The 24,134-nt window shown below is 37.3% G+C and overlaps 1 protein-coding gene across 1 annotated transcript in view; it reads left to right on the plus strand.

Annotated features, from left to right (window-relative positions):
- LOC140156479 (uncharacterized) overlaps positions 1-24,134 on the plus strand; it is a 90,699-nt gene that overhangs the window by 46,987 nt on the left and 19,578 nt on the right. Inside the window, 4 exon segments of the mRNA XM_072179422.1 lie at positions 1,183-1,515; positions 2,329-2,399; positions 21,647-21,830; positions 22,472-23,484. Of these exon segments, the coding sequence (XP_072035523.1) occupies positions 1,183-1,515; positions 2,329-2,399; positions 21,647-21,830; positions 22,472-23,484 (1,601 nt within the window).

Genomic DNA, 24,134 nt, shown 5'->3' on the forward strand with positions numbered 1-24,134 from the left:
GTAAGTTTTGTCATAGTAATTCTAATGTAAGCCGGTTTGGTTTGGGTGGGGAAGTGCGGCTGGAACTTGAAAAAACTAAAACCAAATTTATCGAAAAACAATCCGAAATTATGCTAATTACATGTGTTTGTGAAAAATGTTAGCAAGTTTTGCTAAAAAACTATTAAAAAAATTCACTTTTTCAAGAAAAAGTTGAAAAACTCTCTTTCTTAAACCAAATTGTTATGAAATTGAGGGCCATCAAAAACCAAAATGGCAAAAAGTGCACGCCGAGTCTAAACTAAATGGCTGAGAATGCACCACGTATCTGCCGCACATCCCCATACCCTCATTTCCACCATTAAAGAACCCCCTCTTAATACTAGAAATTGATCTATTGTCAAGACTTTATCTAAAGCTGTATAATCTCCCGGGCTAATCTCTGTCTAGGCTAAGGCTTACATGTAGATGAAGGTAGTACCAAAGGTTGGGGTGATTGACACTTTGGTTTTTATACTTTCAAAAATTGAAGTTGAGGCCACAACTTCTCACTTTGCGTGTCAGGTTTTGTAGTTGGCATTTCTGTGCAAGACTTAGGCGGGGACTTGGTAGGATGGCCAGGGCAGATATGTAACTAACAGAAGCAGGAGGGTACCACCTGATGCCTCCTGATATGAGTTGCAGAGTGTGTGTAGTGCCCTCTATCAGTGAAATATGATGATATCTAATTGGCACATAATGCACATTGAGGGCTCACTATGTTAATCACTTGGTAGAAAACCAGCCCAATCTCCCTTCTTAATAATTTGTGATGTTATATATCACAATTGACTAATTTTGAATATTATCACAATTTATTCTATTATAGTGTTCTCCATATTCGATCCAAGTAGCGACCAAGGTGCTCAAGTTGGTCATTTTCAGAGAGTGCTTATGAACGTTATGAAATGAAAGTTATATTTTTCAAATTCAGTCCAATTTGACCAAAATTTGGGCCTCTGGTATAAAAATGGGTCTTGGAAAATTGGTATAGATATAGGTTGATTTTCAGATTCTCAGGGACACATAGTCACATATCCCTACCAAACCAAACTTGAGTACCCTACCCCCTGGGCCCTGGACCCTGGACATATACTAGAAGTACCTGGCTGTTCAAATCATAATTCGTAATTCTTCTAATTAGCAGATTTTATTCTTCTTCAGGCCAAACAAGAAGACGGCAAAATTCAACACAAATTACCGCACAAAATCACAGGTGGTGAACCTACCGTCAATCAACAGTACCGCCCAAACTCTGTGGCAGTCACGTCTCCTGTAGCGCCCTCGACTAGCTCCTCATCAGAACCTGGCACTCTGTCATCCACTGATCCCGAAGAAGAGTGGAGTGGTTCATTACCTCAAGAAGAAGCGCAACAGACAATAGATGGTTTATCTATTGGAAAAGTTTCAACAGAGGGTGGTGGTGAAGGGGAAGCAGCCATTACACCAACAGCGCCCCCTATGACTCCTGGAGAAATAAGTGGACAGCAAGAACTGGTATGTACTTTTACAAATAAAAGTTAATTTGATTTTGTTTGCTTGTTGTAAGCACTAATATGTGGAGTTCTGCATGGCTCAAATTTAAGTCCGTAATTATCTGGTCATCATCTTGGAGTTCCTTAGGGTTCAATTTTAGGTCCATAATTTGTTGGGTGTATTACATAGTGACAGATCTGCACTTTACGGTAAAATCCATAGTGATGGATGTTGAGTTCTCAAAAAAAATGTGCAAGACATACTGACGGATAACTTTGGCAATCTATGACATACATGAGATGTACGATTTTACTACATTTTAACATTTTGAAAATATCTTTCAAGTGTCTACTTTTAATAACCACATGAATTGCTGAACATTAATGGGAAGTTTATAATCTATGGCCAATACAATTTACCTACTCTGCGTTTTCCCGATGCCCATTTTTTGATAAATTTGCGATCAACATCCGTCACTATGTAATACACCCTGGGCTTAATATCTGTCTCTATGTAATGCACCCGACGAATTATCTGTTCATTGTCTTGGAGTTCCTCAGGGTTCAGTTTTAGGTCTGTAATTATCCTAATAGTTTATACAACTTAAGTAAAGTATGGTGTACTGATATATTAGCAGGCAGCATGAGCCGAGATACTTTGCAATATTTTACTATATTACAACTCCAACTTCAGTGAAACCACTTGTAGAGTAGTATTTTGGAGGATTAAGAACTAAGCGAAACGTAGTCACAAAATAGTGCTGTTTAAGCGTTAAATCTTTTAATTTACTAAGTAAAATTGATCTCTTTCTTTTCTCACGCACTTCACACAAAGATTTCATCAAATATCAAAATATGTCGTTATGTCAAAGTAAGTAACTTAGTGTGTGTAAGGTTGGGTCATATGTAAGGTTTGAGGCTAAAATAATGAAATGGTTCCAAAATATGGATTGAGAATGCAGGGTCAGTCCAGGCTACTTATTGTATATTTACACACTCATTTATTATGTTATGCAATTTAAATTTGTAACCTACCACAATTGGCTATTCCAGTTGAAATACATACTCCCTGTATGGAAGACATATAATGATCTCCCACACAGGGAGTGTAGATTTCAAATGGTGTCATCAATTCAGGTAACTCCATTTGAAAGATGAAGGTGATGTCTTCCATAGGGGGTGTATGGATTTCAACTGGAATAGCGCAATTTGCATGGTAACTATGTGCTTTCTATTAATATGATGGCAGACAATTAACTCCCAGTTACCACTTGCTATTCCATTTAATCCACACAACCCCTGTCAAAGATGTTAGTCATATTGTGCACAGGAGAAGTATGAATTACAAATGGAATGAACACATCAGGCAGCTCCATTTGAATTTCAAAGACCCTCTGAGAAAGATTCAACCTGAATCTTCCACAGAGGGAGGACGAGTTTCAAATAGAGTTGCTTCATGTACCAGTCATGTATCCCAATTCCCTATGAACCATAATGATCTCAATCTTAGATGGTGAAGTTCAATAACCCTCATTTAAACAACCATCGCATACAATTTGACCTCAAGTTGTGGAGTATGTTTTTGTACCCAAGACACTGATAGATGAGTTTGTTTGATATCTTGGTGATAGTTTACTCAATTTGGGATGTTTTGGTATCAATGCAATTCTATTTTGTCAATGTTATTCTGTCGGTGGGGCATCCAGGCTTTTACTCCATCTACCACTCCCTGGACTTAGAGTGCTGCTGGAGTAAAAGGGATTACCATTTTTCTCTAGCAAAAATTGAAAGAATAGCAAACTTGATAATAATACGTAACAGCAACCTTTCACTCCAGTACCAGTGGGAGGTTGAGGAATAGTTAGGAATAGGCATGGAATGGCCAAGTTATGTGCAGCACTCCAACCGACAGAATTGTGTTTGTGTTCTATGCTCCAATTTGACATTTTATGTGTTTTATAAGCATGACATTTTTAATACATTCTCTAATTGTTTGTCATGTCTGGAAAAGGTGGGGAATAAGAGAAACTCCTCAGAAAGGTTTGGTCAGGAAGTTATGCCTTTGTTTCATCTACACTTCTACTACAGTTCTGGTCATCAAGACACAAAGTAATGTTATTCATATTGTTGTGATTTACACATACTGATAAATGCCCTATTACTAGAAAGCATCCCTATACATGTGATATGAGTATATACTTCTGTATATAGAGAGAGTAAGTTTTCTCGAGTCAACGTGGCACATCTTGCTCAAGACACCCCCCCCCCCCCAGCACAATTCACCAAGTGAAGGCAACAGCAATGACAACTTTTTGCATTTATAATGTTGCCGTCTATAAGAGTGATTAAGGTTGTCCTCTATCATTCATTATGAAACAAAAGGACCGGTTTATAGATATTTAATTATTTATGACATTCGGCCGAAGCCAGGCAAAGCCCATTAGTGCTCTGAGGCTACTAAATTAAAGGGATGCCAACAGAATATACCAGGACCAGGATATGGGAAGTGGTCCGATTTTAGAATCATGAGGAAAACCGGAGCACCCAGAGAAAAACCTGCGAAGACGAGCATGGATCGGCAATCAAACTCACATGTAGCAACGCAAGGAATTGAACCCAGGCTGCAGTAGCGAGTAAGAAGACCACTACACTAACCCATCCTCCCAATCAGGGAGGGATACCAGGTATTTATCAGTATGTGATGATCACAACAATATAGGGCGAATACTTTCCCAGATGACTGAAATTATACAGTTGAATAGATAAGGTACATGTAGTTAATATCAATTGGTTTAGGGGAACTTATGATGCTTGCTTTCTTTAGGAGAGAGTTGAAAACTTTTCCAGGTCTGATCATCTTTTGTTGCTCTCTAACACTTCCTCTGGCCAAGTTATATTTTTGCAAATCCTACTCTGTACACACGACACAGTAATGCAATCTGGCACAAGCCTATGACGGCCATCTTGGATTATTGTATGTGCAGGGGAGGTGAATTTGAGATGTATATGAAGCAATTGTCATATGTTTTCTCTTAACCACGTATCCAAGATGGCCGCAATTAACTTACGTGCATGTATGGAGTGTTTTAATCAGATAATAATTTTTGCATTAAAATTTACTAGCTTTTTGTATGGTTTATACTATTTATTGTTCTCTTTAAGATCACTTCATAACATTGTTGTACACAAAGTAGATGTAATGTATGCAGGGCCAGATTTACCTGAGGGCCAAGATCCAGGGGGCCCAGATTTGGGAGGATAAAACAAAGAAAATTGACCCCCACTCCAAAAGAAGAAATAGGTAACAGGGATGTGATGGTAGGGGTGTCACACATGGATCCAGATAGCCAGGGGGCCCTGAAGTTCAGGCAGGGCCCAGGGCCTTGAAAAGGGTAAATCCGGCCCTGAATGTATAGAGTCGTTGAAGTAGCCATCTTATCAGTGAAAGTATCATATTGTCTACTTTGCAATATGTTTTCTCATTGTTTGTTATTATTGTATTGGTCCGAGTATAGTCCCACCCGTTTTTTAGGTGAAAATTTTTCACAATTGGGGGGTGGGATTATACTCGAAAAATCCATACTCGAATGCATTTTGAGATCATTAATAATTTTTTTAGGTCAACCATGAATGATCCTAGCATCTAGGTCTAGGTCCAGGGACACTCCAAAACCAAAAAAAACTTTAAAAAAAAAAAAAAATAATGTTTTTATTTATTTATATTTTTTTACAATTTCTGGAATTTTTCGAAAAAAGGGGGGGTGGGACTATACTCGAACGTGGGGCTATACTCGGACGAATACGATAATTGTAATTAATGTTATGATTGATTATAAGGTGTTAGAAAAAATATCTGATTATGCACTCTTTATACATGTACATATTTATTGTCTTTGAATTGGGGTATGTTATTATTTTTTTTGTATTTCATTTGCATTACAAGTTGAGTTTGGGAATCATTAAGTTCAGTTAAAACATATCACATACACTTACCAAGATCATAGTTGTTCATAGAAGTAGAACTAGCCCTGTTCCACAATCCGTGACGCTTCTAGAATAGCGAGCGGAGCGAGCACCGGGCGTAGCGATGGAAAATCATCATACAGGTATCAGAGTACAGCACAGAAGCCAGTGCTACATAGAAGTACTGTACGTCTGACCATGATGTTATGACATATGTCCATTGAGCAAAGGGCTGGCAGGTGACAAATGTTGGTATTTATACAGAGCCTCTCACATGTATCAAAGCACTTTACATTTATGCTGCTGTTGTAAGAATATGTCAGCTGTCATACAATCATGCCCAAGGCATGCTAGTACCTTTGGACGGTGCTCAATCTGCCCTTTGCACGGACCTGCCATCTTGCTAATAAATCGGGGTTTCCCTTCAAACGCAATGCGCAAAAAGTGCATTTTTATTTCTCACGCTTTCCTAGCATCGCGCCAGAAGGCTTTTGCAAAGAGTACGCAGTAATTGAAGCACATCTTTGAACCTTTTGGACATTTTTGCCCTGTTTCCCCCTGAAAAGTGGACTTTTATTCCAGAGGTACCGGTAGGCATGATCACATTCTAACATGTGAGGGCGGGCTTCATTAAGCTTCTTTTGATCCAAGATTCTGTCTTAACTATGTAATCCAATAGGAAAATGAAGAAAATTTGGATTTTGACCCTCAAAACTCCAACCTGCATTAATTTTAGTAAAAATGCATTTGAATAATATTTAATACTATCAAATAGTGAAAGCCATAAAATACATACACACACATGTTAAAAGATAGGAAGCCATTGATAATGCTGGGACACCAAATTTGGGACATTCAGGCGAGCATACTTTTCCTCATAACATTGCCAATTATAGGCCTACATACATGATTGACCCCTCATTTTTTAAGTTAAATGATTCTCTTTTTAATGAAAGCAATTTTAGATGAATTTATTAAATTTATTAATTTTATGAACATGCCTACCAGAGGGCCTTTGGGTGGGGGCTGCTTATCTGTCAACATCATTCAAAGTATATGTACACAGGTTTGTCTTCTTTCTCTCAACAAGTACAATGTATAATGTGCAGCTTTTTAGTTTTGAATGTGATGCTACTTGTACACTTTTGATGAACTTTCTATAGGACCTAAGCGCTTCATATTTTCTTTAACATTTTCTACTAAGCCACTCAAATCCCTTTGCAATAATTATGAACTTCCCAGCCACCCATTTCTTGCCCCCATGCATCCAATATGAGCCGCAGTGATATCAGTCCCATTGGCATAGCTCAATGAACTTGATCAATGCTCTGCATGCTAGCCATAGGCTTCAACATAAACATTCCGAAGTCTGAGATATTTTCTCAAAATATCAAGTGCTATCCACTGAACCAATACTAGGCTTGTTTGTACTTATTTGAATGCATTTTTCATGCTGATTCCAAATATGGTCATTAACATTAACATTTATAATTCTGAAAGTTTTGAATTTTTTAAACAAATTTGAAATTTTTCACCTCAAGTTATGGAGTATGAGTTTTTGTACCTAACATACTCAAAGGTCATCCTATGCATGTAGAAGCCTATCAGGGTTAAAGACCTGGGTACTGACAGATGAGCATGATTGAGATGCTAGCCATGCGACACCGCCTACATGTACAACTAGGGAAGTCTGAAGGAGCCCCATATTTCCCTTACACTTACCCTGTAGAAAAACATTCAGGCTATATATAAACACCTCACAAAAACAGAGCCCCCACTTGTTGGAGTGGTCATAATGTTTAATGCAACTTGGTTAGCTCTGTGTAGTATGCAAGGGCTAATGCAGCCAGCTGAATACATGTATGTACACACCCAGTTTTTGCCCACATGGCCTATTCTCTGTACACAAATCTTTAATTTAAACACCCAAGTTTTTGAATTTACACACCCAAACCTTCAAATCCTACCTAGAAGACCTTGCCAGTATGATACCAAACTTAAGATATCCGCATACTATGTGTGATGACTACTCACAAGAATACACATGTCGCACGGTTCTATTAGTCCGTATGCCTCGCTCGATCGAACCCTAACCCAACTAGGACTCACTAAAGCTCCCTATTAAAACCACTCTGCGTGCATTCATTCCATGTGACTTGATGATGCAATCATATACCAACGGAATCGTTGGCCGGGCCAACATCACCTGTGTGGCTACATGCTGGGGATCTTCTGCGTGGCATGCGAGGAGTCCCAGGCTCGAATCCTGGGGATGCCAAGTGACTTTTCTCCTCATCTTCCCTCCTTTTTCGTTTCTTCTTTCCTTTCCGATAGCAAAAAAACCACGGGTAGGGTTAGGGTTAATATGCATGTTTTTCCTAGACTTAGGCCTCCTTAACCCTAACCCAACTAGGACTCACTAAAGCTCACTATTAAACCACTCTGCGTGCATGCATTCCACGTGACTTGATGATGCAATCAGCCCAAGTCATATATGCCCATGTGATCGTTGTCCGGGCCTACGTCCCCTGTGTGGCTACATGCTGGGGATCTTCTGCGTGGCATGCGAGGGGTCCCAGGCTCGAATCCCGGGGTGCCAAGTGACTTTTCTCCTCATCTTCCCTCCTTTTTCGTTTCTTCTTTCCCTTCCGATAGCAAAAAAACCATGGGTAGGGTTAGGGTTAAGATATTGTTTTTTATTGAATCTTTAAATGTAATAATGGTTAGTACATAAAAGTAAACATTTTCAGAAAGGAAATGATGCAAGGAATCCAACTAGCATAACAGATTCTTGTAAAAATAAGTAGTTTGTTGAGAAAATCATAAAATTCAATTTTACTTTACTGCCTCGAGGAAGGCATGTAGAATATAGCGATCATGCAAGCTGGTATTTTTCACACAGCATATAATCTGTTTCAACTTGCAACTTTGCAAGTTATCATTCAATCATTTTAAAATTTCTTGATCATTAAGGGCTGGGGTATGAACGTTTGGACAGTATTTATTTTGGGACATTAGAGCACATCAGATATATCGAATTGCATTGTGAATCTGAAGAATGTCATTCTGATATCAAATAATTTTGATTTTTGAAATTGCAATTTGATACACATTTTATGGCAAATCATTAAAAATTGATATTTTTGATATTTAACAGTACTTGAAGTAAACTTTATAAATCTGATGATTTATACTTAAAGTGTATGTAGGTGGGATGAAAAGCCGACGATCAATTGAAAATTTTGACCTTTCGTATTGAAGATATAGATTTTTTTTCCCAAAACACCAAAAAAAATTAGGTCTTTTTGGGAAAAAAAATCCATATCTTCAATATGAAAGGTCAAAATTTTCAATTGACCGTCGGGCTTTTCCTCCCTGCTACATACACTTTAAGAATATATCATTAGATTTATATAATTTACCGAGGACTGTTATATATCAAAATTTGAAAAATATCAAATTTTTATAATTTGTCATAAAATTTGAATTATATTGTGATTTAAAAAAATGAAAATTATTTGATATCAGAAAGACATGCTTCAGTATTCAGAATGCAATTCGATAGGTCTGAGGTGCTCTCATGTCCCACAAAAAATACTGTCGAAACGCAATAAACGCTCAATTTGGATCCCTTAAGCCTTTCTTTTTGGAAAAAAAAAAGATCAAGGTACACCACGGTGGGGAAACAAGTAAAATACAGACTATATAGTACGCAGGGGGTGGGACAAAAACAGCAAATGTAGGCCAAAATTACCAGTTCCAAGGCTCACAGAAGTGCTGGACCTGCAAAAGCAACTTCGATGCAAATATTTCTTTTTGCACAAATGCAATATATCATACTGCAACTTACTAAATTTTCCCTACGTTAGCTGTTTTACAAATTTTAAATTTGTTAAAATTTGTGATCTCCCCTCAGACAAGTGGGTTATTTGTTATTGTGCAGTGTATACTTTATCGCCATGCCGATCTTATTTCTGTGTACCGGGAAGGAAAAGATGGAGGATTTTGTTTTTGAAGGAAAGCATTAATTAATTACTTCTTAAAAACAAGTCCAGTTGAAACACTTTCTTTTGTAGAAGTTTAAAAGTTCATAGTTTCATTCTTTTAGTTCATTGTTCTGATACAAAGTATGTATGGAAAAGAAAAACTATTTGTTAATATGATAATAAGCTAATTTGCATTTTTAAAGAAATTGTAATATTTTTACAACAACATGCATCAACATGGAGGCATTGTGGTGGACGCTTTGCATCAAAAAGCACCCAGATTTGCAGTGCTTTTAGGGCTCATATTGAAATTCCCTTACACAGGAAGGTGTGCGCCATCCTGCAGCCTTCCTGTGCTAGCCTTCTTTGGTTAAAATCCTGGGCAGGGTGTATCACTGATGCATATAATCCATCCGTTTTATGACCGAGCTTTCCTGAGGCGCGCGCTTAGCGAGGGGAATCCTGCCTTCTTTCTGTGTGAAAACGTGGTAGGGTATTTCAATATGAGCCCTTAGGAGCACTTGCACCCAAATGCACCCAATTAGGCACATTGGTCTCCACTAAAAACCCCCTGTAAAAACCCACCCATCAATATACCAAAAAAACTGAAAAGGTACTTCAACCAGGGATACCCTCCCCCAGGTCGGTCTTCATATTTGAAAATTTAGTGCAAAATACAGCAAAGTACATAAGCTGGCTGAAAATAGTGGTCTTATTAGTGTTTAGAGGAACCTGATAAAGGGGGTTGTTACTTTGACACAGCACACACCCGGCCACCCCCGGTCCCCGCACTCCGTGCATCCGCGGGTATTCATGCTTGTCGGTGAACTTTAAAAACGCCCCTTTGCATCTCATTTCGCGAAGTTTTAGGGGAAACGCCCTTTTTTAGCGATTTTCGCGAATTATTTGCCCTTCGACAATTCCCCTATTTTCGCTAAAACGCGAACGATATTTCTAATATACCCTTTTCTGGCAGAAACGCGTAGGCTGCTCGATGAAAATACCCTTTTTTTTCAATTTCGCGAACATGTGGTTTGAAAAAACACCCTTTTTGTGTGTTTCGCGAATTTTATTCATCTGAAAACACCCCTTATTTCGCGAAATTTTCGACGAGCATGAATACCCATGGATGCACGGAGTGCGGGGACCGGGCGACCACCCAACAATGGCAGTGTCCCCTTGGATAAATTGTATATATAAGAGGGACACATAATGCTCATGATAACATATGCATGATTTATGCAAATTTTACATATAGCCACAGGGAACAATGATTCACAAATTGCTTATAAATATCCAACAAAGCAATCCTTGAGGACAAAGTTAATTATCCTTTGTATAGAATTTAGAAACCAATGTCAACATAAATTTGTGATTTTTTTTGAAATTGTGGGTACCCATCATCAATGCAATATTTAACAAAATTGCAAGCAAATTTAGTATCTCTACGTCACCCCATATGCTTGGTTGCTAAATGGGTATACACATACATGTGTCATTAAATTAGCATTGAAATAATGATATTTCTTGCAAGTGGCTGTAAGTTCTTTGAGATATCATGTCACAAGTGCAGCTCATGTGACATTGTTAAAGCCTGGAACCATTTATATAGATGGATGTAGTCCTCATTGGTATACGTTATAATATCTTCATCATCTACTTGGCCATCGATTATGATTATGTATATGTATGGTGCACCATATTATTTTAAGAATTACTACCCAGTTAGAACAATCTGTCATTCACATATGAATATGAATGAATATGAATCTGTTAGAATATTTTTTCATAAAAATATACTTTGATTCATTGGTATTTTGTATTCATTTATAACAGATTTGAGAAAATGCACATCAAAGATGGTTATTCTCAGTCAAAATGTCAAGATTCTGAATTTGGTTTGACTTGGAAAAGCAATAGATGAGCTTTCATGTATAATTATGCTTGATCGAACCACCCCTGTGGATTGAATCTAAAATATAAATTTCCCAACCAGTGGTAATCGGAATTTTGGTATAAATTTGAAATTCCACTTTCCTCCTTGGAAAACTTCCAACTTGGTGCGTTAATTTCAAGAAAGGCCATGGTAGATGCTATCACAATGAATGTAATGATTAGGCTATAATTGACTTATTTATTCCAATTTAGTGATGACTATTAGTGGACTACCATTCCCCATATAATTGATTAATCAATACGGACTATTGTATAATATACATTAATTTTCAAAAATATTCGCTTCATTGTAATTTTCACACTTTCCTCAAGTTCTTGTAACCAAAGGTTATTAAATGACAGAAACCTATGGAAATATTTTGACTGATCAGTTTTGGATTAGAACAAACTATTATTAATATTATTGTTAAATATCAGGAATCATAGAAATTGCACAAGAAATACTTTGCATGCTGGTCATAGGTTTCAACCTAAAAGTGTAAGTTTTAAAACATTTTCTGAAAATATCAAGAGCTATCTCAAGAACACTCCAACCAATACTAGGCTTGTTTGTACTCATTTTAATGCATTTGTCATGCTGATGCCAATTATGGTTATGAAAAATGTACAATGCTGAAATATTTCAATTTAAAAAAAATGGAACTTATCGTCTGCAGTCAACCCATGTGGGGAGGTTCAAGACAGTAAAATATGCCTGTCTCTATCAGGCTGTGTGTACGACAATGATGTTTCCTCTCAGTCACTGTCTCTTGTGTGTGTTGGATGATAGTGCTCATTGTGTGTCTATACGGTACGTACATGCTTGTCTCCCATATATACCAACGTCAGGCTTTCTGGCACTCAGCTGGCAGGGATGATTGTGCCCGTCTTTTTCACTGTACACACTGTACAATGTATATACAGAGCAACACTTTCTGTCTTTGATGAGTCGCGTCAGTGATGGTGATAGTTGGTTAGGGCTTTTGTGTCTTCACTAGATAATTACTCTGAGGTCAGGTTGATTGGCCGTTCAGCATTGCAGCGATTTGAAGTGTTTGCTTATGATGAAGTAGTTGTCGTTTTCATTGCATGCATTGTATACATGTACGCAATATTTCCTCTGTCTCTAGTGTGTGCACGATTTAACGTGGCTGCACTCACTATTTCTTTAATGCTTTACGCGCTAGGCTACAACATACAAAGTTATGAGATATTTTTGTCAAAATATCAAGAGCTATCTCAAGAACACCAATACTGGGCTTGTTTCAAAAATGTACAGTTCTGAAATTCTCAACATTTGGCACTTGTCGTCTGCAGTCGACACCTGTGTGAGAGGCTGAGGTTGATACCATTCAGCATCTATAGGATCAGAGCATCTAGTGTGAATCTGAGTATTGTGATGTGGATATTTACATACACTGTGAGCTACGAATGAGATTTATATGCCTGCTCCTACTACATGTACAACAGATTCACTTGGTGCGTGGGACACAATACTAATTAAAGCGCAATGATTTGTTTGATAAATGGGATTGATGGATGAATGTCGCATAAATACTGTGTAGATAAGGAATTTGCAACTACATGCTTGTATGTAAATGCACACTACCATTGCATTTCATCAAGTACTTCAGGGCTATGGACACAAAACATTGATTGGACATTTGAGTAGTTACAGAATGAACATATTACATTACCGGTAGGAATATTCATGAGCCTTGAGACTAAAGGATTCAGCAAAAACGCTAATTTTAAAATATGAACTAACCAAGGAGGAAAAAGAGGAGTAAGTACTTCTTAATTTGAACTGACCAAGTATGGATCTTAATATTTGCAGTTTACAAATTGGGTGAATTATTGTGAAGCAGGTCTTCTCAATTTCAACATAACATCAAAGTCACCAAAATTATCATTTTGATCAATTAAAGAGGACCAAGCTCTTTTGCGAAGATTGGTGATTCCATTTGTAAGATGAATTTATTTTGATGTTTTTGGCTTTTTGATTTAAATTTCTTTTGGTGCTGCATTTGGGACTTCAGTGGCTTAATACCCATATTCCCCATTTAATTTGAGCCACAGGCCTCAAAATAGTTTCCTTTCAGGGTTTACTTCCTATTTAAAATTTCCCCCATAATTTAATTTTGAGGGTTAATCACTCTAAGCCCTTTTTATTTTGAGCCCTTGTCTGGAAGCTAAATATCTGCTTAGTAATATATGCAAAATGAAAACAGCAAAAATGCATGCCTTTTTTGTGTAATTTTTAATTTTTTAATTTTTGGAATTACGGTACGTGGAAAGATAAAAGTAGGCATTAAAATGCTAAATTTAATAAATTACACTTAAGAATATAATTATGTACCTTTTAATATTTTTACACTTATAGAAACTGATATTTCCTTAGTTCTGTTGTCTATTTAGATCCCATGAGCATGATGAGAGTGATTTAATAACCTCCTTTCCTTTGGATACGCCCATTGTATCTGTACCCATCACTAGGTGGTACACATGAAGCTTTGACTTAATTGAAATGAGACTTGTCATATCAAATTTAATGGTTTGATTTGATTCAATTAATGTGCAATAATAAAAGGTGCACCACTTATGCTATATACTGGGAAATGTACCGTTTTATTCTGTTATATAATAAAATTATGATGATTGATTCACCTTAGCTGAGCGTAAGACAATGTGGCACATAATAACAAGCAAGAATTAAGAAAGAGAAGAAAAATTTAGAAAAAAAGGACAAATTATGTTTATTTTATATAATTCCCGTCAATCATGCCACTGTTTTTCCAAGCAAGAATTAAAGTAATTTTGGTTAATAAAATGATAGGAACAATATTCTATAAATGATAAGAATTGAGGAAAGAGATACATTAATATATTAGGATTGTAATATTCATTTTTTTTTTCTGGTTTGTTAGTAAACTGATAAAGACAAGATTCCCAGAAATAAGGATAGAGGAAAAAGAAATTAATTTATAAGGACTGTGGAATCAATCAATTAGCAAGTGTCTATATGGTCCATGGTTCACTCTTCACTGGGAAATGTACTATTTTTTTCCTGGTAATATAAAACAAACAGACAAAAACAATATTTTCGTAAGCATATAATATGGATCTATTAGAGGAAAATTAAATTCATTTTTTAATCAGGAATATGGAATAAATAAGTGATACGAAAAAACATATGCATCTGCCAGCACAATGATGAATTTGCATTTCAAGGTTCAGTTGCAAATCTGTTGTATAAGATGATGCAGTAATTACCATGAATATCACAAACAAAGCTTAAAATTGCTGGTTATATAAAAGGCATTGGGCGTGGTTGGGTGTGTAGCTTTTAATGCAATTAGCTCTACCATGATGATATTAAAGGTGGGTGCTCAGATTTGTTCATATTGTGTTTTGTACCTCACATTGAGGCATGTACCAAAATAATCTGATTTTCCAAGTTTTGAGTTAAATTGCCCTAACAGTTTTGTTTTTGGAATGAAAAACATGTTTCACAATAGCCCATAGAATAGTATACTATAGCATGTAGAACATGGCTATCACTAGTATAACAACTAAATGGAACACATATAATGCCTAAAATTTCATGAGATTATGGAATAAGAGCTTTCTACAGGTGCCATAACCTCCATTATATGTGATGCGATCAAGCAAAATCAGTTGGAACTCGGCAATATTAAAGTTTCAGGATAGTAAAAAGCATTTACATGTACAGGGGAAAGAAGAATTACGCATCGCACACTAGCACAATTAAACATGAATTTACAAATGGAAACATAACATGCATAGGCAGATATACCAGAGTAAAAACTCGGACATACCTGCCTGTGAGGGACTCGAACCAACCCCAGACCTCTCGCTTGTCGGGCTGAGCGCTCTACCACTGATTTACATGTACTAGCTAGATTTTGCAGAAAAATCCCATTGAAATTGAACAACCAGTTCCAAAGATATGAGCAATTAAAGAGTTTTCAAAACAAGAGGAAACAAAAGGAAAAATTTCCTTTGTTTGGCTATATCTCAAAATCAATATTTCTGAGTTCCGACTGATTTGGCTTGATCGCATCACATATTATGATAGGATAAAGTAAGGGGATGAGCCCGGGGATAGGCAAGAGGGTGTCACTTGAGATGGTTATTTTGAAACCTTGGTGGGTTTGTTAAGAGTGTGCCTTTATACTGCAATTGGATATAATGTATAGCTATTTAATAGGGATGGGGGAGGAGGGGTCACTTGGGATGGATAGTTTTTGTCTCGCCTGAATGTTCAGGGAGAGACTTAGTAATCACTATGGTGTGTGTGTGTCCGTGTGTGTGTGTGTGTGGGGGTGCGTGTGTGCGTGTGTGTGTTGGAAAAAGCTTGTGAACGCGTTATCTTGAGAACCGTAAGTGCTATGATGATGAAACTTTATAGGGGGTAGCATGACCAGAGGGTGTCGACCTGATTAGATTTTGAGCGCAAAATATGGTAATTAAGTACCTAATTTGCATAATTTATGCGTAATAAGCAAAATACCTTGTGAACAGATTATCTGGAGATCCGTATGGGGTACAGTGGCGTAACTTGGTGGGGAGTAAGCGTGGCCAGATGTTCTCGACCTGATTAGATTTACAGCGCAAAATATGCCAATTAAGTACCTAATTTGCATAATTTATGCGTATTTGATGCGTATCAAGCAAAAAAAAAACCTTGTGAACAGCTTATCTGGAGATCCGTATGGGGTACAGTGGCGTAACTTGGTGGGGAGTAAGCGTGGCCAGATGTTCTCGACCTGATTAGATTTTCAGCGCAAAATATGCTAATTAAGTACCTAATTTGCATAATTTATGCGTATTTGATGCGTATCAAGCAAAAAAAACCTTGTGAACAGCTTATCTGGAGATCCGTATGGGGTACAGTGGCGTAACTTGGTGGGGAGTAAGCGTGGCCAGATGTTCTCGACCTGATTAGATTTTCAGCGCAAAATATGCTAATTAAGTACCTAATTTGCATAATTTATGCGTATTTGATGCGTATCAAGCAAAAAACCTTGTGAACAGCTTATCTGGAGATCCGTATGGGGTACAGTGGCGTAACTTGATGAGGAGTAAGCGGGGCCAGAGGTTCTCGACCTGATTAGATTTTGAGCGTAAAATATGGTAATTAAGTACCTAATTTGCATAATATATGCGTAATAAGCAAAATACCTTGTGAACAGATTATCTGGAGATCCGTATGGGGTACAGTGGCGTAACTTGGTGGGGAGTTGCGTGGCCAGAGGTACTCGACCTGATTAGATTTTCATGAGGTCAAAGGTCACATACAAGGTCAAAGGTCAACTGAGGGCACCAAATCTTTTAATAATTAATTTTCAACTGTGCATCACATATCCCAATAACAGCTTGATCGGTTATGTAATTAAGGAAATATGACGACTTGAAGATAGTCGCTTTCTTTGTAAAGTTTAGCAAAGTAGCACTTTCAATGAGTGATAACTCGTAAAGGAAGCATCTTTCTGTTTTGATTTATTTGATGAAATAGTTCTTTGGTATTGCCAAATTTGATTTTTCAGGGCAACATACTTTTTCCAAGTTTGTGACGTCAAAGGTCACATACAAGGTCAAAGGTCAACTGAGGTCACCAAATCTTTTAATAATTAATTTTCAACTGTGCATCACATATCCCAATAACAGCTTGATCGGTCATGTAATTAAGGAAATATGGCGACTTTAAGATAGTCGCTTTCCATGTAAAGTATAGCAAAGTAGCACTTTCAATGAGTGATAACTCGTAAAGGAAGCATCTTTCTGTTTTGATTTATTACTTTGATGAAATAGTTCTTTGGTTTTGCCAAATTTTGGAAGGTCATTACGGGGTCATCCGAGGTCACTCAGGGGTCATCTGAGGTCAAGTTATTAAAACTTCGTATTGGCATGAAACTTGGTGGGTACAGTCATCATTTAAAGCCAAATTTTGGAAGGTCATTTTGGGGTCACCAGGGGTCATCTGAGGTCAAATTAGTAAAACTGTCGTATGGACATGAAACTTGGTGGGTACAGTCAACATTTAAAGCCAAATTTTTGGAAGGTCATTTTGGGGTCACCAGGGGTCATCTGAGGTCAAATTAGTAAAACTGTCGTATGGACATGAAACTTGGTGGGTACAGTCAACATTTCAAGCCAAATTTTTGGAAGGTAATTTTGGGGTCACCAGGGGTCATCTGAGGTCAAATTAGTAAAAACTGTTGGATGGACATGGAACTTGGTGGGTACAGTCAATATTTAAAGTCCAAATATTTGGAAGGTAATTTCATCGTCACCAGGGGTCATCTGAGGACAAATTAGTAAAAACTCGTATGGGCATGAAACTTGATGGGTACAGTCAACATTTCAAGCCAAATTTTTGGAAGGTCATTTCGAGGGCCACCAGGGGTCATCTGAGGTCAAATTAGTAAAAACTGTCGTATGGGCATGAAACTTAGCACGAGGGGTACAGTCCACATTTAGAGCCAAAATTTTAGAAGGTCATTTCAGGGCCACCAAGGGCCATCTGAGGTCATATTAGTAAAAACTGTTGCATGGGCATGAAACTTGGTGGGTACAGTTACCATCGGCCAGATAATCGTGCCCAGCCGATAACCGCCAAATTCATTTACCTCTCTACCAACAGTTATCGCAAAAGCAGGCGGTCACAAAAGCAGGCGAGACTCGTGGTTCGAGAACCGCCTTGTTTCCCTTAGGTGACAAAAAAACCCTTTTGAAATCCACACTCCCCCTGTGGAAGGTTTAACTAAATCTTCCACAGAGGGAGCATGGATTTCAAATGGATTTGCAAAATGCTCAAAATATCAACATTATATAGAATTTGGTTGAAATCCACACTCCCCTTGTGGAAGGTTTAACTAAATCTTCCACAGGGGGAGCATGGATTTCAAATGGAATTGCAAAATGCTCAAAACATCAACATTATATAGAATTTGGTTGAAATCCACACTCCCCTTGTGGAAGGTTTAACTAAATCTTCCACTGAGGGAGCATGGATTTCAAATTTAGTTGCAAAATGCTCAAAACATCAACATTATATAGAATTTGGTTGAAATCCACACTCCCTCTGTGGAAGGTTTAACTAAATCTTCCACAGGGGAGCATGGATTTCAAATGGAGTTGCAAAATGCTCAAAACATCAACAATATATAGAATTTGGTTGGAAATGAGAAGCATTTTGGCTACACGTGATATTAGCTCAATTTATGCCCTGCTTGCTGCAGACATTTTTTTAAGGAAACCATTTTTCCTTCCCTGGCAGTGCATCTGGATGTCAGCTGATTTGTGTCAAGTTTGGCATGCGCGTGTATCCTAACACGTACATGTTTGCAAACATCCACCCACACCAGGCAATTAGTGATGAAAGCTGCATTGTAGAATATTTTGAAGACACTGGGAATATCTTTAGAAAACTGATGAAAACCTCAGAGGCACTACTGGCTGAATTATTGGCCTCTAACAAATATTTTGATTGGTTACAAAGAGGGTATAGTAATGTATTGAGCCAATCAGAGATATGGTAAGGAAAGTCAGTAAAGCTAAGGTTTTTAAAAGCTTAAGTTGCTAAGAGATCTAAAAGCTCTATTATGATTGGTTACTCAAATGATTAAATTGTGTAATTAGCCAATCACAATCTGCAAGAAAGGTAGTAGTGTCCTTGGGATCAACTGCAGTCCATGATAAAATCATACTTACGTTAATTTGGTTCATTTTGAAATGACAAAATTAATCTTTCAAGGATGCTCATGAAAACTTGTAGTCATTAAAAGCAAATTAAGTATGCAAATTACATGAAAGGTGAAAAGGCGCAGGTCTGCGCTTCAAAATAAAAATGTTGAGAACAAACTGATTGAAAATACCTGCCCCCAAATTAAACCCAGGGATGAGATTCATAAAATTTATCTGAAACTGGCTGAAATTAACATTAATCCATAAAAATACTTTAAAATAGTGCTGCATTTTGCAGAAATCAGGAGTAGATTGAGTCTAAATGTGTCAAAAATAATAAACAACTAACAAACAAACAAGCAAATCTTATTTCAATGAAGGTTTTGAAGCAGAATTGGTATCTGTAATAAAGCTTGATTAATTGAATATCTGAGTGGAAGAAGGGCCCAACTCCATCAAAACTGTTTTTGAGATATTAAGAAAAAACTTAATATTTGGAAAAGTTTTATAGACAGAACGTTTTCATCTTCAGGGGACCTTTAATACATGAACATACAATAGTACATACATTGAAATTATATTTGATGTTTCCATGGCAGCGGTACAGGTCTTAATACGAGTTGGAGTTGGGCCCTTCTTCCACTAATATACTGCAAGTGCCAGTTCTGTGTTATAAATAGCTACAGAAATTATGTAATCACCATTAATTGCACAAGTAGAACTCATGTAATATGTTAGCAAGATAATTTATTGCAGTGAAAAGCAGATTTCATGGATGAACAAAATTCCTCTTTAACCCTATATTTGTGGAAGAAGGGCCCAACTCCATGGAGTTGGGCCTTTCTTCCATGAAAACCATGATTAAATGTATGTGAAAGACTATTTAGGGAGTGGATTTTGGCTCATCTTTCACACACAAGGAAGATCAGTCTGCTGGCAATAAAATGCTGGGTCTAACTCATTTTTGTAAAAAATTGGAGTTGGGCCCTTCTTCCACTCAGGTATTCAATTCTATAACACCATTGCTTTATGTACTCAAATTAATACATGTATCCATGATTACAATTGATTCTGTATTATGATGTTAATACTTGAGTTTAATTAACACAAAATCAATGAGGTATTAAATTAATTACAGCTGATAACCTTTGTAGGGAAACGTGACTTCAATAATCCGAGATGATTTAATCAGTCAGCAAGATTATACAATAATGTAAGCACTGGAGGAAACCGTGATCGCAGTGGCAGTATTTCTCTGGTTCCAACCTTTTTTAGGGTCTATAACTTCTTTTAAAAAAGAATTTGTGTGTGTTTTTTTCTTTTTTTTTTTGGGGGAATCATGTCTTTTGCGTGGTTTTTAAATCGTGGTGCATTTTTTGGCTTCCCAAATCGCGTTTTTCTTTGGTGCTTACAATAATGGCTGCCACTCTAAGGGATAGATTCTACGATGTGGGTGGTTCTTAGTGGAAAGGTGTGTATGGGGATGTGCGGCAGATTTGGGGTAAATTTGCAAGCTTTTTGATATAACTTTGAGTCGCAAGTTCTGGTGTAGAGATAGGGTGTGTGTCAAACTTTTCTCCAAAAATCTGGAAAAAGTGCAGATCCTTCATTGCTTTTACTTAGCAAAATTCATTCCAATGAAATCCAAAATCAAGACCCCCCTACTGGGTTGTAGGGTTGGGCTCTAGAGAGATGATATTACTAGCAGATAAATTATCTTTTAGTTTCATAAATTTATTTATAAAATATCTTTATAACCATGTAATATGGAAAAAGGGTTCATTACTTTTGGGCTCTTGTCACAAAATCTGGCAACACGCTTGACAGCCATGTGATCGAGGGCAGGATGCATTCTATTTTGAACTTCCCTCTGGCCATTATAAAATTAAATTATGTTGATTGGTTTCAAACATCTTCATCCAATTGATTCATAATTATTATTGTCCTATATCTATTTTGTGTGTTTTCCTGTTTCATAATATTGACCATTCATGAATATTCACATACTATTTATGAATATTTATATCATGCATGTTGTGGTTGCATGTTCTCAAGACAAGACAACTTTTTGGCAGTTGTCTATGCAACATACGTAACTTTTTAATTAGACTCTCCTGGCACGCAGGAAGTAGCAAATTTTGCACAATCCTTCCACTTACTTAAGCTTAGTTAATGCATGCAGTGTTTTCTTACCCCATTAAATGGGCTATTCCAGTTGAAATCCATACACCTCATATAGAAGACATGAAATAATCTTCTACACAGGGGGTGTAGATTTCAAATGGAGTCACCCATTTCAACTGGAATAGTAAAATCACTTTGAAGTCATTTCACTGCTTGCTGTACGTAGTTGTTACCATTTTCAATGTTCAGTCAGTTTGTGATGTCAGGTTTCAGCAACTATGTTTCCACAATTCCAACTAACGGTATGCATTTTAATTATTGTTTTCAAGTCTGGTGTTTATTGTGATGGGATTTTGTGGGATATAATGTCTAGAAACACTTGTTAATGACAGGATTTACGTCTTGGTATATTTTTAAATGTCCTTCATAACAATTATATTACAAACTACCGTTGCAGGTCACAAAACAGGCGCTTGAGAAGTGTCGCCCACTACCCCCGCCACCGTATTACTCCATAGAACGGGCAGATGAATGGTCCGTCAATAGTTTAACAGCAACGACATCGCCGCTGCGAGTGATTCCGGAAGCAGACGCCAACGGCTGCCACATATTATTACAGGTCTGTAACTTTTTTCAGTAATTAATAGGAAATTTAATATAGAGATTGCTGTATGAAAGACTATATAGTAAGAAGCATTGACTATGTAATGTCATTTGGGGGAAGAACATTTTCTAAAATTCAGTGGCACATTTGGAAAACTGTTCTATTCAATCTAATCAGGGGCTTGTGTGCTTGATTATAAGTTAGGTCAAGGGGGCATTTAATATATCTACTGTATCATGATATTTTTAGACTTTGCATGCTGGCCATGGGCTTCAACATAAAAAGTTCAAAATTTTTGAGATATTTTCTTGAAATTTTAAGAGCCATCTCAAGAACCTCTGAACCAATATTGGGCTTGTTTGTACTCATTTATAATGCATTTTTCATGCTGATTCCAAATATTGTGGGAATTTTTCTCCCACTACTTCAATTAGACAATGAGCTAAAAACATGCAAATTTTGAGTATAGGTTTAGAAAATAAAGCCACAAGTTAAAATATTTTGACCACATTTCACTGGTACATAAAATGTAGAGTGACTTGGTGGTGCGCCCTCTTAAATTGTGTCCAATAATTTTGCCCGTTGATATATATATATATGCTAATGCTACATATGCAGCGTTGTAACTGAAATATTTTGTTGTTTGTTGTTTACAGGACGAAACGGCGCCTCCCGGGCTTCGAGAAAAGATGGCAGCAGCAGAATTGCAGCATTCAAGTCCTGGCCAAATCTTGCTGCAAGATTCATCAGTACCGCCACCGTTTGTGTATGGTGGTGGACGCGAAAGTGACGATGGTGTACCTGATGGTACAGATGGATATACATGGAATGGTTATGATGATAACGAATTGAATTGTGACACATATAGAGATAGTGAATATTCCGAGAGAGATTCTTTTGATTATAGTAGAAGTTATGCAATATTGGAACAATTTATTAATGCTACGGTTGAAAGCGCCACCATCGATGAGTGGATGGATCCCGATTTGAGATTGTCGCCGACAGAACGGGATGCACCCAGTGAGTTGTTTGAAGCAGATGCATCGTCGGTAATATCAAACGGAGATAATAATGAGGATAGTGATACTATAAAAGCACAAAAGGATAATGACACTCTCAAAGAGAACAAAGAAGACAATAATGACGAAGATAATGATACACTAACAACACCAAAAAATGAGGACCCTCCTAAATCAAGGCCTCAACCTGCACCGAGGAAAAACATCCCAAATCAAAGGTTAAAGGTCAACAGCGACGACGATAGTAGTAGCATCAAATCGGACAGTAACCAAAGTGATGAGGGTGAAGTAAAAGTATTACGCCCTCTACCAGCGCCAAGACAACTCAAAAGTGGACAAAGATCGCCGACGTTATCAACGTCGTCGTCATCATCATTGACAGATAGTGCAACACAAACAAGTCTCAAATTAAATGGAGAACTTGTACCACCCAAAAATTTTGATGGTCAGTTACCACCTGAACCTGTTATGCCACAAAGGCCTAATAATATGAAAGGTTTAAACTCGCCTGTTAAAGAGAACAAAGTGGACAATAAATTGGTCAGTCCGAGGGCGCCGGGACATAAAGGTCATAAGGTCGAAATTGAAATCGGCAAATTTAGATGCAAGAGAAGTCCAAGTCATGGAGCTGCACCACCTCTGCCACCAAGGTAAGGATGTTGCCATGGTAACATAATCACATGGTGACATTATAAAAACTGCATGTTCATACAGAATGAAGCAAGTTTTGGCAGACTTGCAAAATTTGGATTATTTGGTTAAATTCCAATTGCTTGTTCTGGAAATTGCTTTATTATTGAACACCCGGCAATCTTGATTCTGAGGTTTGTGTTTTTTGTGTTTTTCTTGGCTTCCCTCCCCCAAATTCATAATACAGGGGACTTCATAAACTCAAAACTCCTTTCAGCCAATTTCCAGACATTTTATTGAGTTTATCAGTGTTTAACATCGCTTTTATAGTAACAATCACTAAAGGACCACTTAACCCCAGTGTGTTTTAGTCAGCATAATCTAACCATGCATGAGTTCATGGATAGTTAGTAGAAATGGGATATTCTTGTTTTAAAAGGGTGAAAATAATGTCATTTTTCTACCAAAATTAACCTGAAAGGGGCCATTGTTATTCCAGAGGCCAGAAAAAATGGGATCCATTATCTGCAGCACATTACCTCCCCAATCAATGCACATTGAAGAACTGGTCAGTTTTCTATTCCTGCAAAATTTATCTAATATTATCCTTTCTCTGAAATGACAAATTCCAGTTAAAACCAGTTGTTACTATTCTATGGCAGACAACTGC

The sequence above is a fragment of the Amphiura filiformis genome, chromosome 7, assembly GCF_039555335.1.
Source record: "Amphiura filiformis chromosome 7, Afil_fr2py, whole genome shotgun sequence".
In the NCBI taxonomy this organism is placed as follows: Eukaryota; Metazoa; Echinodermata; class Ophiuroidea; order Amphilepidida; family Amphiuridae; genus Amphiura; species Amphiura filiformis.